Here is a 16,828-nt window from a genome sequence, read left to right as displayed (position 1 = left end):
TTATTTGTCAGTCTGAAATATAAAACACATCTGCGATCGCGGTATCGCTGTTAAAACTGCTGTAGTAGCTGCAGTTCTTGTAAAAGATTACATTGTCATTAAATCATTACGGGTGTCAGGATAACTTAGCTTATTAAGAGTTTAAAATCTTGACCAGCCTTGATAACAATAACATTTACAAGAAGCTAGCTGTGAACTATGCAATACAATTAATCGTTTTTTTCAATAAAAGCTGCACCCTCAACATGTCTAACTAGCCCAAATCATAGCCACGTTAATAACCTTTGTGACAAACCAAACTGTTTGTAAATCCATCAAGWTTTCAGCGAGTAAAGCGTATATTTGTTTGTGTAAATCACTCACCTCAATACTGTTCCCACAGCTACAGCCAGTGTTGCTAGCTGTACCAAGATGGCCGCCATGTGACGACGCCGGAGATCAATGCTTTTGTTTTGAAATGGCGTAGACGGATGTGCTTTAACTTTGGTTTGGTTGGAAATTAGCCTGACTGTAGCTTGTGGGGACGTGAAGCCGCCTCCCCTGACACACTCCAACACTTCCACACTCGTCCAACAGCGGCCTGTCTCCGGMGTTTCTGTTGGGATTTTGTCTCTTTTTATCGGTTTAAACAGGCTGACGGAGCGCCGGAGAGAACCGGATCGAGTCATTGCTACTGCCTTGGTATAACCCTCGGTGGCTTCAGTAGAAACCCKCTAGATGTGTTTAATTTAACGCCTACATGACTTGTGTTTATCGGCCGTAAAGGAGAGCTGCTGAGGTTTGTCACACAGTTGGTGGGTTCGATCCAGAGGACGTGGTTCACTCGGTGACCGTGAGCATCTTCCTCCTCGGTGCGGGTCTCTCCAGCAGCAGTCATGGCAGGAGCAGGACGGCCGGCTTTCCGGCTGCTGGTCCTGTTGTGTTTGGGCTTCCACCGCTGCGGCTCCTTCAACCTGGATGTGGACAAACCCTTCGTCTACTCCGGACCCGAGCGGAGCTACTTCGGCTTCTCAGTGGACTTCTTCAAATCCTCCAACAACCTAAAGTAAGATATTTTTTTTTTTATCACAGAGATGACACCTATCTCAGAAAACATCCATTTTTACTCCCTTTAAACCCATCTGAGATGAGGTGAAGCATTTGTATTTCTTTTACACAAACATTTAGATACCTTTGGAGTAAGGCACTTACTGCGTTTGTAACTTTAATGAAGTTTGCTTAAATTATGATTCTCGTTTTATTGCTTCACAGTGTTAGGCTGTTAAATGTGTTAATTMTTTTTCTTTTCTTTCCATCTAACATCTGAGTCCAAGAGACATAACCCACATGTTAGGGAAAATTGCACTAGATTACTAACTATTTATAAACAAGTGAGTAGTTAGTTCCGCCCAGAGGAGTTGGGAGTTGACAATAACAAGATGCCTCATAATATTATTTTCTTCCAAGTCTTAGCAATCATTATTGAACTTCAGTTCCAGCAGTTAAAGGAGAAGTAGTTGTGTTAAAATACTTAAGGATTATATTACAACACTTGTTTTAAAATGACCTGTCAGTTCTGTTTGAATCAGCTGGTTTTAGGGGCTCCATGACACCACTGTGATCCTGAAACCTTAACCTTTTTCCTGTGACCCTAACCAGAGCTTAACCCTAAATCATAAGGATGCACTAAAGACAAGACAAAGTGAGAACCATGTAATGTACTCAAGTTTTTGAAGTAGAGCATGCCTTCTGTTGGACCCTACAAGAATCTAACTTAACATCAAGTGGCACAAGTAGGAATTAATCYCAACCATTGCAGGAAGTAGACATGTGGGTGATGTGTGGTTGGTAAATTTGAAACAGAAATTACCCTTCTACCTCTTAAAACTTTTTATCTGGCAGAGCTTAATAATAATAATAATAATAATAATAACAATACATTTGATTTATAGGGCACTTTACATCCAGGAATCCCAAAGTGCTACAAAAAAAAAAATTCAAACATGGCCATAGAAGGTGCAAAACAGGTAGGTTTTTAGTCCTTTTTTGAAAGATCCAACAGTCTGTGGTTCCCTTAATATGATCTGGGAGTGAATTCCACAGACGAGCAATAGTGCAGAAAGCTCGGTCCCCCATGGTGCTGAGTTTTGTTCTGGGGATTTGGAGAGGGCAGGTGTTACCAGAACGGAGAGAACGAGTTTTATTGTGTGGAAGGAGCAGTTCTTTAAGGTAAAGGGGGTGCGTTGCCATGTAAGCACTGGTGTGTCAGAAGACCAATCTTGTARTGGATTCTGGCAGGGACCGGATGCCAGTGAAGAGAATGCAGAACAAGGTGTGATATGGTCATGTTTTTTTGGTTTTTGTCAGAAGACGTGCTGTGCTATTTTGGATGTACTGGAGTTTTTGAAGATTTTTATTTGAAATACCAAAGAGAATGGAATTGCAATAGTCCAGTCTTGAAGATATAAATGTATGTGCAAGTTTTTCAGCGTCCAGTTGAGAGAGTAATGGGATGAGACTGGGAATGTTTTTTAGATGAAAAAAGGAGGTTTTGCACAGATGTTTCACGTGTGTCAAAGGAAAGATGAGGGTCAAAATGGACACCAAGGTTGGTGACAGTAGTGGAAAGTGGTATGTCTTGTCCGATGTATATGTACTGTCAGAGCTGACGGTACAAGGTCTGGCTAGTGTCTGGATTGTTACCAATCARTCAGTTTTTACTGTTCTTATCATTTTAGCACCAKYAATGTCTTTAACTTAAAATCTTTAAAACAAACTTCATCATAATGTGGACAGAGTCATTTGGAAATGTAAACACATAGAGACTTATTACCCTGTTGTTGTTGTTGTTGTTGTTGTTGTTGTTGTTGTTGTTATTACATGGCATGACCTTCATGGGGGGAGGGCTTCCGATGGAGGGTGGGGGGTTGCCCCTCGTGGATAATGATCATTGTTTATTAAGTTGTATCTTTTAAAAGAAAGTAGACTCTTCTTTTTGTATTTCACATCACAGTGCGCTCCATGTGATGCTTAGGAGTTTGGCTTTCTGGTGAAAATAGTGTTTATTTTAACCTTCGCAGAAGAAATGTCAGAAAACGTTTTTTTTTTTAAGATTTTGGCGAAGTGTTGAAAATAGCTAATTCAGCTGATTTTATGATGTGGAATAAAAAGATGGAAGTAAGTTGTCTGGATAGTTTAAGCTTCAAACTTCCTGTTAACATCAAAATGGGGAACTTGTGGGGGAAATCTGAATGAAATGTGTTTATTTCTACTTGAATTTCAAAATGGTTGTGTGGTTTGTTAAGTTTTATTTATTGTTTGTTGATGTGGGCACAAGTGTTAACAGATGCTCAACTCTGTAACGTTTGTCACCTGGGCTAATTTGCAGTGCCTGTCACAGATAGGTCTCTAGCATCAGTATTAATTGTCTGGTTTGCTTTTGTTGTTTGCTCTTCCTGACAGSCTTCTAAACAGCCACATCAATCAAAATACTGTGTCTGTCCCAATGAATCAATGGCCTAAAAACAAAACAGTGTTTTTTTTCCTGTGTGCATTGTATTCTGATTGGTTGCCTCAAAATAAATGTGCAAGTAAACCAAACTTCTGTAAACAAAGGCTTTTTGTTATAGAAACAGATGAAAACAGTTTTTACATCCCTGCAGGTATCTGAGCCCTGTTTTATACCCCCCCCCAAGCTGTTTTTGATTGAAGGTTTGGAGAAGGGCCATTAATTAAAACGTTACATTAAATTATTTTTCTAATTTTAAATGAGAATCCAACATGAGACTAATATTACATTTGTTTATGTTGCCCATTGATTTTGAGATTTTAACTATTGTTCTTAAATCACCATGTTTATTCTTCATTATTTTGGAGCTTAAATGATTGGGAATTTACTTTTCGGTGCAATATTCAAAAATGTAATTTACTGTCTCTTTCAATTCATTTAAAAGTATGTTTAGTTTTTATACTGCTGAGTTCAGAGTCTGCCTTAATATGAAGTTTAGCATCATAAGTAGTGATTTCAGGGACATCACCAAAAAAAAGGACATTTTACTAAAGCTGCATTTCAACAAGAACTCACACACTGAGGACCAGTGTGAATCTGAGTTTAACCTCCTGTGTGTCTGTGCCCATAAGGAATCTCCATGTTTTTACCCTTTTTCAAATTTAAGTTGTGTTTCTTACAGTGGAAAATGTTTATTTCTGTTTATTGTGTCTCGCGACATGTAAACACTTTCGACTAAACACTTAATGTGACGTCTCCCTGAACTTATCATTTATGTCTGTATTGTTGAGTCGATGCTCTTAACGTCTGCAGTGCGTTGATGACATGTTTCCTTCTCCTCAGCTCAGACATTCTGATCGGTGCGCCTCGAGCCAACACGTCATCCTCCAGCGGTGTGGTGGAGAGAGGAGCTGTGTTCAGCTGCCCCTGGAGTAGCTCCTCAAGCTGCCAGCAGCTGCTGTTTGACGACTCAGGTACTAGAAACTTCCACTTCACCTCCATATTCAGACTTTTTTAGTTCTTCTGCTGTTAACCAGCTTTTGTATCCTTCAGCTGTTTTCTCGAGTTGACCCATTAACTCTCGCTCCGCTGCAGCAGGAATTGTTGTTTGCAAATACAGCAGCAGGGGATGAAGCAGTAAACAGTGATGGTGATATCTGTCACAATGATTCACAATCTGCAGCACTTTATTTCATGCTGCGTCATTTGGCTMTGTGAAATCTCTCCCAGAAAAAGCTACACACAAAACCATTTCATTTGTCTTAACACAGTTTTTTTCRAATTTTAAATGAGAATCCAACATGAGACTAATATTACATTTGTTTATGTTGCCCATTGATTTTGAGATTTTAACTATTGTTCTTAAATAAAAACCCTGSCCTGAGAAAATCAAACTGACAGTCACTTAAACAGTGATATTTTTATGATGACGAGAGTTCAGCTCATAATGCTGCTGTTGTTTCATGTCAGGACACATTCAAAAATGTGTTAGTGAAGAAATGGAATGAGTAGGCAGATGTTTTCTCTTCAATTGTTTTTAGTTCATCCAGTATTTGAAATTTTTCTTTGCAGCGCTGGTAATTATGGAAGTTATTGGTTATTTAACTTTGAAGATGCACTGCATTGTAGTAMTGTAAATGACCATACATATTCAATTTTGTACAATTTTTGGTAGCAATTTTATTTTATTTTCTGGCATCATATAGCAGAAATGAGGTTTGAATAAAATCTGCAGCTCTTTACAACCGTCAAAATAACTTATGCAGGTCTAGATAATGTTTTATTGTGATAGGTCACTTTCTGTTCTCTAATGGCGTTATCTTCAGAGAAGATAAGTCAAACRGTAGGTAAACAACCTGATCATAGCTGGTGAATAAAGAACATATTTAGCATAATTTGCACATCAAGTTCCTGCAAAGTTGAAACCGCATTTCTAGGTGCAGGTTGGACTCTGCCAGGGCTGTTCTTTGTCTCTGACCTTGTCTGTAATGTTTATGGACTGGAAKTCAAAGGGCAGTTGTGGAGAGGAGGGTGATGTCTGGTTTAAAAACCACAGGATCTCYTCTCTGCTTTATGCAAATGATGTGGCATTGTCAATTATTTATAAGTAAATAATTAACGATTATTAGCTGAAGTGTGGAGATCAAAAAATCTAGAGTTAGCCAAAAAAATGAGTGGTTAAGTAAATGATGGTCTATCTCCAAACAAAAGCAACTGGAAAAAGAAGTGCAGATCATCATATTTTAAGATGATTAGARGATGATGAACCAATGTTTTTTTCCTTGTAACGTTTATGACAAAAATAAGCTGTTAGCAATCATCTCTACATTTTATTTGATTTCATTCTAAAGACCCTTAACTTGTTTCACAACCAATAGTGAGATCCCAACTTTAACAGTCATAAAACTGACGTATGGGGCTTGTGTGAGGAAAATTGTTTCTGTCTCAACCAACACTGATTCACAGCTTATATCATTGGTCCAAATGTAGGCAGTTTACTTTTTTTTACCGAACTTCATAAATCTTTGGCTAAGCCAGATAATTTCCTTTGCAAGAGCACACATTTTCTACAAACTTGAGTACAAAAAATTCAGGGAATTAATCAACAACACTTTCCTATTATCAGCCAGCACAGAAGAAGAGAAACAGGCCCCATCATGATATCACTGCAGTTGTTGAAACAAAGTATGAATAGATGTGAGGCAGGACAGATAAGATATAAATTGAACATGGAGCTCATTAAAAAAAATATATTATAGCCATCTACACTGCCAGCTCATTAATAGCATTCTTTATTTCTTACAATTCAAGCCTTTGTTTCTATTACTAAAAACATTTCTAACAAAATGTAGTTCATGGAAACTCTCATTTGGAAGATAAACATCAGTTTCCTGTGTCTTGGAATCTGACAGTCTTTGAGTTTTGTGAACTACATATTGAACTTGTCTCAGTTTCTGCGGGAGCTGTTGGAGAGATGGCACAAAAAACTGATAAACAGGGAAGTACTCTGAGATGTGTGTGTTAGTGTGACAGCACACTGTTGAGCAGAGTCTGGTTGGTATTCTGTGGGAGACCACAGCAAAKTAAAGCAGACAACAACAAACACACTTAAGCAGTGTCGCCCTGCCCCCCTTCAGATACACAAACAGACTCAACATTCTATGTGCTGGGACCTTTTCAGCTGGTGTAAAAAAAAAAATTACACATATGTTTCAGAAATGTAAATGCCTCACTTATACTACATATTTACAAAAGAGAAAAGGAGAATTTTTTTGCTTTCTTCTCTGACCTGTGCAACTAATCTTTATAGAGGAAAATCAGTTTTTTGTCTAATATGATAATGCGTTTATTTGACATTTAAGGACCTTTGAAGTCAAAACACATTTTACTTTTTGTTTTGCTAAAGTCAACAAACTCCTCTTTTTTTCCACTACTACTTCTGTGTCTTGCTCTTATTTAAAAACGAATAAATTTAATAGCCTGCAATTACAAATTTTTATATTTTTAAAGCAGTTCATAGGCTGCTTATCTGTCTGATGTTAATGACCGGTGTATTTTTATGTAATTAAGTTTCTGCTGCTATAAATAGATAGCATATTGACTTTTGCTTTTATTGTTCTTATGGTTTTGCATTTTGTTTTGTCTTTTTATTATTTGTATTATTTGAAGTACTTTGGCCAACAATAGTTGCTTTTAAATGTGCAACTCAAATAAAGTTGAGTTAGGTATTGTTTTATTTATTATTACTGCCAAGATGGATAATAAAAATAACTGATTCTGGACCTAAATTTGAATTTCTCTCATCTTCACGCAGCATTAGACTCACGTTTTCTTGCTGTATTTAGTTTAACTTTCTTAAAGTTAGGCCTGATCATGTATTGTAAGGGTTACTGCATTGAATTATTCTTGATTTATTAATATCTTGAAACTTTAGAAACTGAGTCAAATGACCTTATGAGAGCTTTAGATGGCCTACTATCTGCCAGCTGATGACCATTGCCCTGAAACGTGATGAAACATGATGTACTGAGAGTTAAACCCAAGTTCCGAGTCCGTGTTTAATGTAGAAAACGAGATTTTCACTCATCTACCACAATGTGCTGGCTGTTACTTAACTTGCATTCCTACCCGCAGTGCAGAGTTTTACTACCTACTTGAGACAGTTCATTTACAACACTTCATGAAGTTGTACCCTAAAGAAGGAATCCTTATCAAGTATTCCTTCCTGAGCTGGATTTGAAGCAAATGTAAGAAGTAAAACTATCTGTGAAGTCACATTTCCTAAAAATGCTGTACTTGATAACATACAACATACAAATCTAGAAGAATATGTCATACATGCTGTATAATTGTACTGTATTTCTTATATTAAACTTTTAATCAGACATGTAGTAGTTTGTATCAATTGAGAAACACTTTGTAAATCTTTACCAATCTTACATTAGCCTGTATTATAACTGAACAGATCTATGGTCTTTTGTAAGACTTGTTACAACACCTGTGGAGCAGTAGCTTCATGCAGCATTCTGTTCCAGGCATGTTGTGACCATAAAAGGTAAATTTGTCCAACACAGCCTCATTAAGTGTAGGTTCTGCAGCAGACTGTTTGTACAGGATGTTTATATCCCAGCTTGCAGCTTTAAGTTGCAGAGAAATGGATCAGCAAGTATCTGCCTTGCTCAAGTGCCTTTGAGCAATACTGTGTTACCAACACTGGGAGCCTGTAAGCTCTGGCAGAACCAGACATGCTCATTGATGTTTCTCCCTCTGACTGTAATGCTGTTAGTGGGTGCCCCAGTTACATTGTGTGTGTGTGTTTGTCTCTACAATAGAGGCCTTTATTGTTGGCTTGACCTGTATGATTGCTGCCAAAGCTTCACTGGAATGACTGAATTAACTGGAAATCTTCTGTTTGTGCTCTTTGGGCTGTTTGTGAGTGTGGTACAACTCTGACTCACTGTTAGACTTTTCCATTCTGACCAGCTCAGCATCAGGCTCCATGCGCTTTTGTTCCTGTTAGATTTTGATGTGTGGCTTGAATAGTCATGGGACGTCTATTCCTATAACTTTGAGGGTTTTTTTCCCCCTGTTATCTTGGGCAGCATATTGCAGGAAGTATGATAGAAAAGAAACACAAATTTCTCCTGCAAACAGATATATGTGAAGCATTATTAATGAATTGTAATATATTTTGTCTGTGTAGTGAGTTATATTAAGCTGCATTTTTTTGGGTATTCCCAAATGATTTATACTAGTGACATTTGTTTTTATTTTACTTAAAGCATCGTCTGAGGATAACATTTTGGGTGCATATCTAAAATATTTCTTACGCTTCTTATTCATTGTTAATGGGTTGTTTTCKTCAAAGTGAAATATTACTTTTATATTCCACACAATCACATGACCAAAAATCTATGTAAGCAGAAGTTCACAGATGTTTTATAAAGAGTATCACCTCGGAAAAGACAACAGTCCTAAAGTGCCAGGATAGCTACAGACATTTAAAAAATGTCAGTTCAAGCCTGCAAAATTATATTCATATCTGACATAAGTAAACTGGTCAAACTGCTACATCTGTTTGATGGGTTTGCTTTAAGAAGTGGTGTTTACTATGGTCACCATATATTCTGCAGACTTAGTTCTTCTTTAGATGTACAGCAGTACAGCTGGTGCACATTTTAATATTCCGACCCATCAGAACAGACTGGTTAGCATGTTGGGCAATGTTAGTGTTAAAATATTTTAAGGCCTTGTTTGCACAATGCCCTTTTTCACTTAAACTGTAGCATTTCATTAGCCTGGCCCTTTCCTTCCTATGCAGTTCCCTATGCAGTTTCACTCAATTCTACTCAATTCACTGCTTCTTCTGGGATTTCTCCCATAGACAAGGATTTCTTCGGTAGAATTTTATCTGAGCCAATCAGCAAACAAAAGGAAGGGTTTTGAACGACAACTTGAACTGTGTAGTGTCTGCTAATTTAGCAATGGCAGTGGAGGAAGGGAATGAAGCCATTCTGTGTTGACAAGGCTTCCAAATGAAATTAAAATTGTCTGACAAAGCCTTCAAGTTCTCATTTACAGCCATTTRGCTCGGCTCTGTACTTCACTTCTAGGGTTGAAATAGTTGAAACAGTTCTGAAGGCAAAAGGGGGTCCAACCCGTTACTAGCGTGGTGTACCTAATAAAGTGGCCGGTGAGTGTATGTCTGTGTGTATATATTTACAGTATTTATAAATGTAGGCATGTATGTATGTATATCTTTATATATGTATGGGTATGTGCATATATTTATATATGCCATCCATGTATTTATCCATTTATTTTTCAGGTGAGCGGACAGATGTTGGGTGTGTGGTCCTGTATTTTCTTAGTGTATATTTAATATACTTCTAATCTCTAATTCAATCTTTCTAATTACTTCTCTCTTTGTTTTTCTCTCTTTCTCTATTTTCTCTTCGCTTAAAAAAAGTCACTGATGATGAAGAAATAAATAAACTAATAATATTTGTTTTCGTTTTCTACTGAAGTGACAAAAAAAAAGGAAGTCAGAGTGTACTACTCAAAGCTGTCCGGGTTAGTATAAGAGCGGACAACTTTGGTTCCCGCCCTCAGGCGTAAAGATGAGTCAGAGAAAGGAAAGTTAAAGATTTGCCAGGCGCCAGTCGTCAAGGTTACTGCTGTATGGTTGAGCAAACAAACAAACATGATAACCTACTTAACTTATATATATAATTCTAATTTTGCATTTGTTTCCTGGTTCTTCATTGGCGCTGAAGTCACTAAAGACAAATTCCTCCAGCTGGTCATAAAAAAAAGTGGTTGGCCCCTCCACCGCTTAGCTTATGAAAATGTATGGTGGAGGAAAAACGTTACAGAGTTTTTTTACTCTGATATACTGTATAATCACAAACTACAGGATATACCATATGTTGACTGGACAGAACATCAGTACCAGTAATATCTACACAGTTCAGCCTAGTAGTAGTAAAGATAATTTTACTGTTGTCCATTATATTTACCTCTCACAATGTTATCCTAACATAATAACAATATTAATAAAAAATACAGTAATTTGTTGGAACAGCAAATTTGTCTTTATGTGACGGAAAGAGGCTTCTACTGTAAATACGTTAGCAAAAACCTATAATGAAAAGTTCCCAGACTGCTTATAGATTTATCTCTTGAGCAAATGTACATATTTTTTACATATCACAACATAGGCAATTTTCTCAGCTTTAATTTATGCCATATTTTATAGAAATCGGATATCAATGTCATTGATATATTAACCCACTAGGGGGCACTGTCGGGACACTCTGAAGTATAGAAGGCACAGTAGGGACACTCTGAAGCCATTGTATGGTATTGATAACTCCTAATAACATCCATTTCATGGACTAATATCATCAGAATCCCCTGCCTTTGTTTTGTCAAAAAGACTGAAGACTTTTGTGCCTGTCAGTTTACATTTGACATGTCAGATTTGTGTGGGATTCATCTTTGTATTTACCCAAATGACTCTGAGCTAAGTGGTGTTTAGACTCATGTAGCCCTTGAACTCCGTGCCGCCATAGTCTTCAGGCTACAGGATGGTTTACAGCTGATGCTTTCTACTAATGCTGGGTTCAAAATGTARAATGCCAGAAACAAAACTTTGGATTCTCCTGCTCAAGAGAGTTTCTTTTTAACTGGAGACATGATTGTGAAAGGAAGAAGCAGGTATAGATAATGGATGGATGGACATGATAGTGCTTGAGAAAAGCACGTGTTGTGCTGAAGTTTTTTGGTATACTGGCCAAAATCCTAAACTTCAAATAGTTTTGTTTTGTTGCAAGTAAAGTAAAATATAAACAATAAAACAGCACAGTAAAAGCACCAAGCTTTTTAAAATTGGATGCTTCAGAGCTTTTTGAAACATTCTCATTTTCTGGATTTTTTTATTTTAATGCCACAGCTCCAACGTACAGCTGATGTGTAAAACACTTGAAATAGCCTGAGTATTGTAGTGATGAACTGTAGTAACAATAAGCATACTAAAARGAGATGTCAAGGAAAATATAATCAGCATTTCCTGTTTGATTTTATCTGGAATGCTGATTAAATACGAGTAGTGGTATTTATGTTGTTTATCATTCAGCAACAGATCAGGAAAACATTGAACAGACGGTAGTTCTGTACAAACACTGTCAGTTTTTGCCTCTTTACAGTTTCAATGTTAAGAGGCACATTTTGGCTGAAATATCCTAAACCTAAAATGTCTTTTGTTGATTATTTCTAGGGATGCACCGATATGAAAATTTCAGTTGATAATTGTATTATAATAATTGATAATTATAATCCAATATAATTATGTGGATGTCCCGATCAGATACTCAGTACCGGTATCGGTGGCAGATATGGCCATTTTTTGAAAATTGGCTAGAATCGGATTTAGTCATGTGATCGGGCCGATCCAGTTTTTGCAACAGTTTTCAGCATCATCATGCTTTACAACTGCCATTAAGAAGTCAAGACACACACAAGTATGCAACCATGTCCACAGTGTGGGAACACTTTTCAATGGAAAACGATGCTGAAACTGCACCTCGCAAAATTTTCAAACTGGGTGTTTCTCTTGGTGGGAACAGTAGTGCTCGGTTTGATACTACCAACCTTGTCACTTGGAAAGAAATAAAGAAATGAAGCTATCGGATCGGAATCGGATCGGTATCAGAAAGACTAATTATTAAAAAAATCGGATTGTATCGGGAGCCAAAAAATCTGGATCAGGACATCCCTACAAAATAATTATTGCTGTTGTGGCCGATAATCGATATTTACAGATATTACACAAACACACAAATTATTTATACACAAATATGCACAAATACACTTGTGCCTTGTATTATTTTGAAAGCTCAGTTTTTCTTCTGTCACTGAAATTTAACTATGGTTTTTCAGGTGATCGGACAAAAAATGGGGCTCAGATGGAGTTTAAGTCTAAACAGTGGTTTGGTGCCTCGGTGCGGTCCAATGGGGAACACATCCTGGTAAGAAATCCTGTGCTCTGTGTGAGGAGTGTAGACCGTGAGACCTTCAGATAAGCAACTGTAATGTCACCTGTTTATTGCAGTTGCTGTTTCTTAAAGAGAGTAAAGAAAAAGAAAATCTGTCCTTGTGCTAATTGTCATATTGACTTTGGAATTATTAATCTCTACTCTAGATTTATGTTTGACAGTGAGTGACTGCTTCATTCAATACAATAATATGTGAAGAAAAATAATATATGTTGTGCAACATTAAAAATTACACAAACTGGTGTATGACCAAAAACTTACAGAGCTTTGACTTTCTTTAGTAACAGAGATTAGTTCCTCTAAATGTGTTTTACACAAATATGTACTGATTGCTTACGAGAGGCATTATAAATTCTGGTGCACGTTCCTTTCATGCAGACGTGTTAAAATAGTTTTTGTGTCATTTACATTTTTCCTCTACACTCATAAAAGGCTGATTGAAATCTTCCAGAGGAGGTTGTTTGAGATTTTTAGCAAATGTTTCATTTAAGACAAAACATTTAAATTTGTAATTTGAACATGATAAAAGTCCCGACATAGTTGAGATCTTGAAATAAATAATTTGCCATCAGGCTCTTGTATTTTGAGTGTGTTTGTGTTTTTCAGGCCTGTGCTCCGTTGTACCAGTGGGCGACCTTCGGCATGTCTGAACGTGAGCCGGTGGGAACATGTTACCTGAAGAAAGGAACTACAGTGGTGGAGTACTCACCCTGCAGATCAAGTGCGTTCCTCTTCACATTTGTCTGTACTAATGTGCAGGTTGGACATTAAACATCTTATAATGCTGAAAACTGTTGTGTAGCTGTCATCTGTGGCTTAAAGTCACTTCTCCTTTATTTCTGCTGTTTGGTTAGAAGCTAAAGTATTCCATGTTGATATGTGAAACATTAACTTTTGAATTAATTAATTAAACTCTAGTTTAAGTTAACTGTTTTAGTCAGTAATTTATCTGTTTAGTCTCACCGTGTCTATTGGAAATGCAGATAGTGACTGTTTTTTAGAACTGCTCATTGAAAATATAACCTTGTTAGATTTATCTACCTGGATTATTCAGCATACATCAGGATACACACTGAAATCAGCATGAAGCATTAGCTTCATTAGCCTCATACAAAATCACAAGGATTAAGTCAGAACTGAGACGTTATGTGAAGTTAAAGTCAACTGGCTGCTGTTTCACCTCTTAGCCACCAGGCAACATAGTGGCAGAGCTGTAACAATCCTAAAAGAAGTCAGTCGTAAGATTCAGAATGAATGGTAGATATACAACACACATTTATATTTAGCATATTCACTAATGCATCAATGTGCTGAAAGAAGTGAACAGCTTGAACAGCCAAAGGCCGCAAAAAGAAAGGCTTGTCTTTTTGTAGAACCGTTTTGTGAAAGAGACCYTCGATGCAACATTATACCTCAAAGGTCATGACTGTTCTCTACTGAACAGCTGAAACAATTGTTTATTTTTTCTTTCATATTGTTAAATCAAGGTTTTCTGTTTCTTTTTTCCCAACTGTTTGTTTTTGCTTTCCAGATGCCAACTCCCCAGAAGGGCAGGGGTTCTGCCAGGCCGGCTTCAGTGTGGACTTTCTAAAGGTAGTCAAGAAGCATTAACCTTCAAAAAGTCAGTATTTACAGCTTTCTGGAGAGACACTGCTGTGGACTAACAGTCCACTGACAGTCCAAATTTACATTTGACTGAAAGTCAGTCTTGTTGAAATCAGAAAACAAATTTAACCTCCAACAAGGCTGACAGTAAAAAGATGAATAAATAAACACCAAAGCAGTGGCGAAGTAGTGTGATTGTTTTTGCGTCTGTCACCAGGAATATATTTTTAAAATTTGTTTAAAGTATGTTTGTGGCTTTTGTGTTCTAACATTTAAACTAAAGGCAGCAGAAAGCATCAGCCCTTACACACAAACAGTCTTTTTACACCTAAACTTCTCAAATGATCATTTTATATATCTATTATGCTTTGGAAAAAGTCTTTTAATCTATTAAAAATTATACATTTATAGTAACAATCCTTTATTCCTTGTCAGACAGTGACATTACATGAGAAATGTTTGCACATGTTCTCAATCAAAACATCATTTGGAAGTGTTACCTGACTGCTGCAACTGATGGAGAATAGCAACTAAAACTTGCATTAAATTCCAAGAAAATGCACACATTTTCTGAGACGCCTTGAAGACACCTGCAACATCTCTGACTGTTTTGAGAGAACACTTGTCTTGCAAATGTAGACTGACAAGACTGTGAGCTTCTGTGACACAAAAGGAAACAGAAACCCAATATTTTCAGATCTTTTGAAGATTAAATCAGAAATGCTGTTCGTTGACGAGTTGCAGAGTTTCAGCCCAGTTAAATTCCAACTTTTACTATCATTGAGTCCCATTCTAAGTTTTTGCTTTAAATGAAACACTTTTACAGACACTCTGTAAAAAGCAGATTTGGTTCTTCTCAATGAAAATGTTCACACCAGTTTGTCCCAAGTCTTTCGGTGGTTGACCCACTGACAGGTTTATTTCTGTTCTATTTATACGGAGCCACTCCATAAACAATACAGTCCATTGCAGGTTGATCTGACTTTGACAAAAATACAGGTTTGGTTTCATGTCAGGAGTCTGTGTGTTTTAACCTGTGTGAGGGACGTCATCATTCCTTCAAGTACATATATGTCCTGATTCAATTTTTTTTATGAATAGAATGGGAAGTGAAAGCAGTTTATAAGCAGAATTTTTCTTTGCCTTTTGTGGTTTCAGAAGAACAATAGAGTGGTGGTGGGAGGGCCTGGCAGCTTCTACTGGCAGGGTGAGTGTTACTGTGATTTTGTGTTTATGTGACATGTCACAGCCTTGAAGCAGAGGACAGTCTGCTACATCTGACTTTATTCCTCTACACTAACCTGGAAGTACTAGCATTTTTATTTAGTGAAGGACCACCTGGAAACCTCGCAGGTCACTCAATATTACTTCAAAGATTTGACCATAACAGCTGCAACTTTCATTTCTCAACGTGAGATTATTTCAGTCTGAAACTGAAGCATGGAAAAGCTGCCGTGGTTGATATTGATTCCTTCTAGGAATGCAAGGCTTTTAATTTCTTAAGAAAAGAGACATGCCTTTTTGTGGTTATCAGATTTTTTGTTTGACCCATGGTCTGTAGGTTTATAGTTTAAATTAGATGAAGTAGTCAGTATATTGCGACGTTTTTCTTTAGGATGTTTTGTTTTTCTCTTTCTGTTTCTAGAAGGGATGTTGTCGGTTTGAAATAGATGAAAATAAACCATCAAAATTGTTTTTTTCCCCCTTTTGTACCAAACGTAGATTGAGCGGAAACCCCAAAATTTACAGTACATTGTAATTTATGTGTGTTATTTTAAATTCTGTCCCCTAGTGTATCATAAAAGGTAAACAAGTAGGAGTAACTCCTAATTTACACTACATGTGTTCCGGCTCCGCTCCACTCCGGTCCGACCTCTGCAGCAAATGCGCATCCATTATAATCAATGAGAGTGTTTACACTGGCTCCGCACGGCGGCGGTGAGCGGACGGTGATCCGGCAAAATTAGATCCCATCCTATTTCTGCAGGACACCGAAGCGGAGCCGGAGTCAATTTTTAAAGATTACATTGCACCAACAGGAAGAGGAACGAGCGCAATATCCATATTTACAAAATAAAACACCATAATTTTGTTGAAATTGCAGCTATATTGATAAATATATGGATATATTTCTACACAAATGCTGTCAAAATGTATTATTCTGTTTGGGAAGCAGATGGCAACATGTAGATGAAGCATATGTGTGGACACATGATAAACGTGGATTTTATTTTYAAATCAGAAGTTTCAAAAAGACGACAGTGATACAGTTTCAACCATATAAATTAAAAGCTTTTATATCAATTTTTTCAGCTGTGTTTGGAGTTAATCTTTCACAGAATTAATAATTTTTTGCTCTGACTTCCACATTTATCACTGGATTTATCGTGTGATCTCCTTCCTGCACACCCTTCCCTCCCTCTGTCTGTGGACCGGAGCGCAGCTGAGCGGAGCGGAGGGGAGGCTGTATAAATTGGGTTGCAAATGAACAGCTGCGAACTGCGCACCGCAGCACAGCGGAGCGGAGACTCGTGAAGTGTAAATCCGGGATAATATGTTATTCATTGTCTTATTAATCACCTCTTTAAGAGTTTAATGACCAGGTGAGGTTCAGGTGTGACGATCTGCAGATACTGTGTGTGTGTGTGTGTGTGTGTGTGTGTGTGTGTGTGTGTGTGTG

At 37.3% G+C, this 16,828-nt stretch overlaps 1 protein-coding gene across 1 annotated transcript in view; it reads left to right on the top strand.

The window, feature by feature from the left end:
• Positions 1-116: 116 nt before the first annotated feature.
• Positions 117-16,828, top strand: part of itgav (integrin, alpha V) — a gene marked incomplete in the record, with an annotated part of 42,094 nt that continues 25,382 nt past the window's right edge. Inside the window, 7 exon segments of the mRNA XM_014019761.1 lie at positions 117-681; positions 766-1,045; positions 4,331-4,461; positions 12,428-12,516; positions 13,150-13,264; positions 14,075-14,136; positions 15,307-15,355. Of these exon segments, the coding sequence (XP_013875215.1) occupies positions 876-1,045; positions 4,331-4,461; positions 12,428-12,516; positions 13,150-13,264; positions 14,075-14,136; positions 15,307-15,355 (616 nt within the window).

This window comes from Austrofundulus limnaeus, unplaced genomic scaffold (genome assembly GCF_001266775.1).
Source record: "Austrofundulus limnaeus strain Quisiro unplaced genomic scaffold, Austrofundulus_limnaeus-1.0 Scaffold229, whole genome shotgun sequence".
NCBI classification, from domain to species: domain Eukaryota; kingdom Metazoa; phylum Chordata; class Actinopteri; order Cyprinodontiformes; family Rivulidae; genus Austrofundulus; species Austrofundulus limnaeus.
Note: the sequence above shows the minus strand (reverse complement) of the source record. Positions and strands in the feature narration are given on the sequence as shown.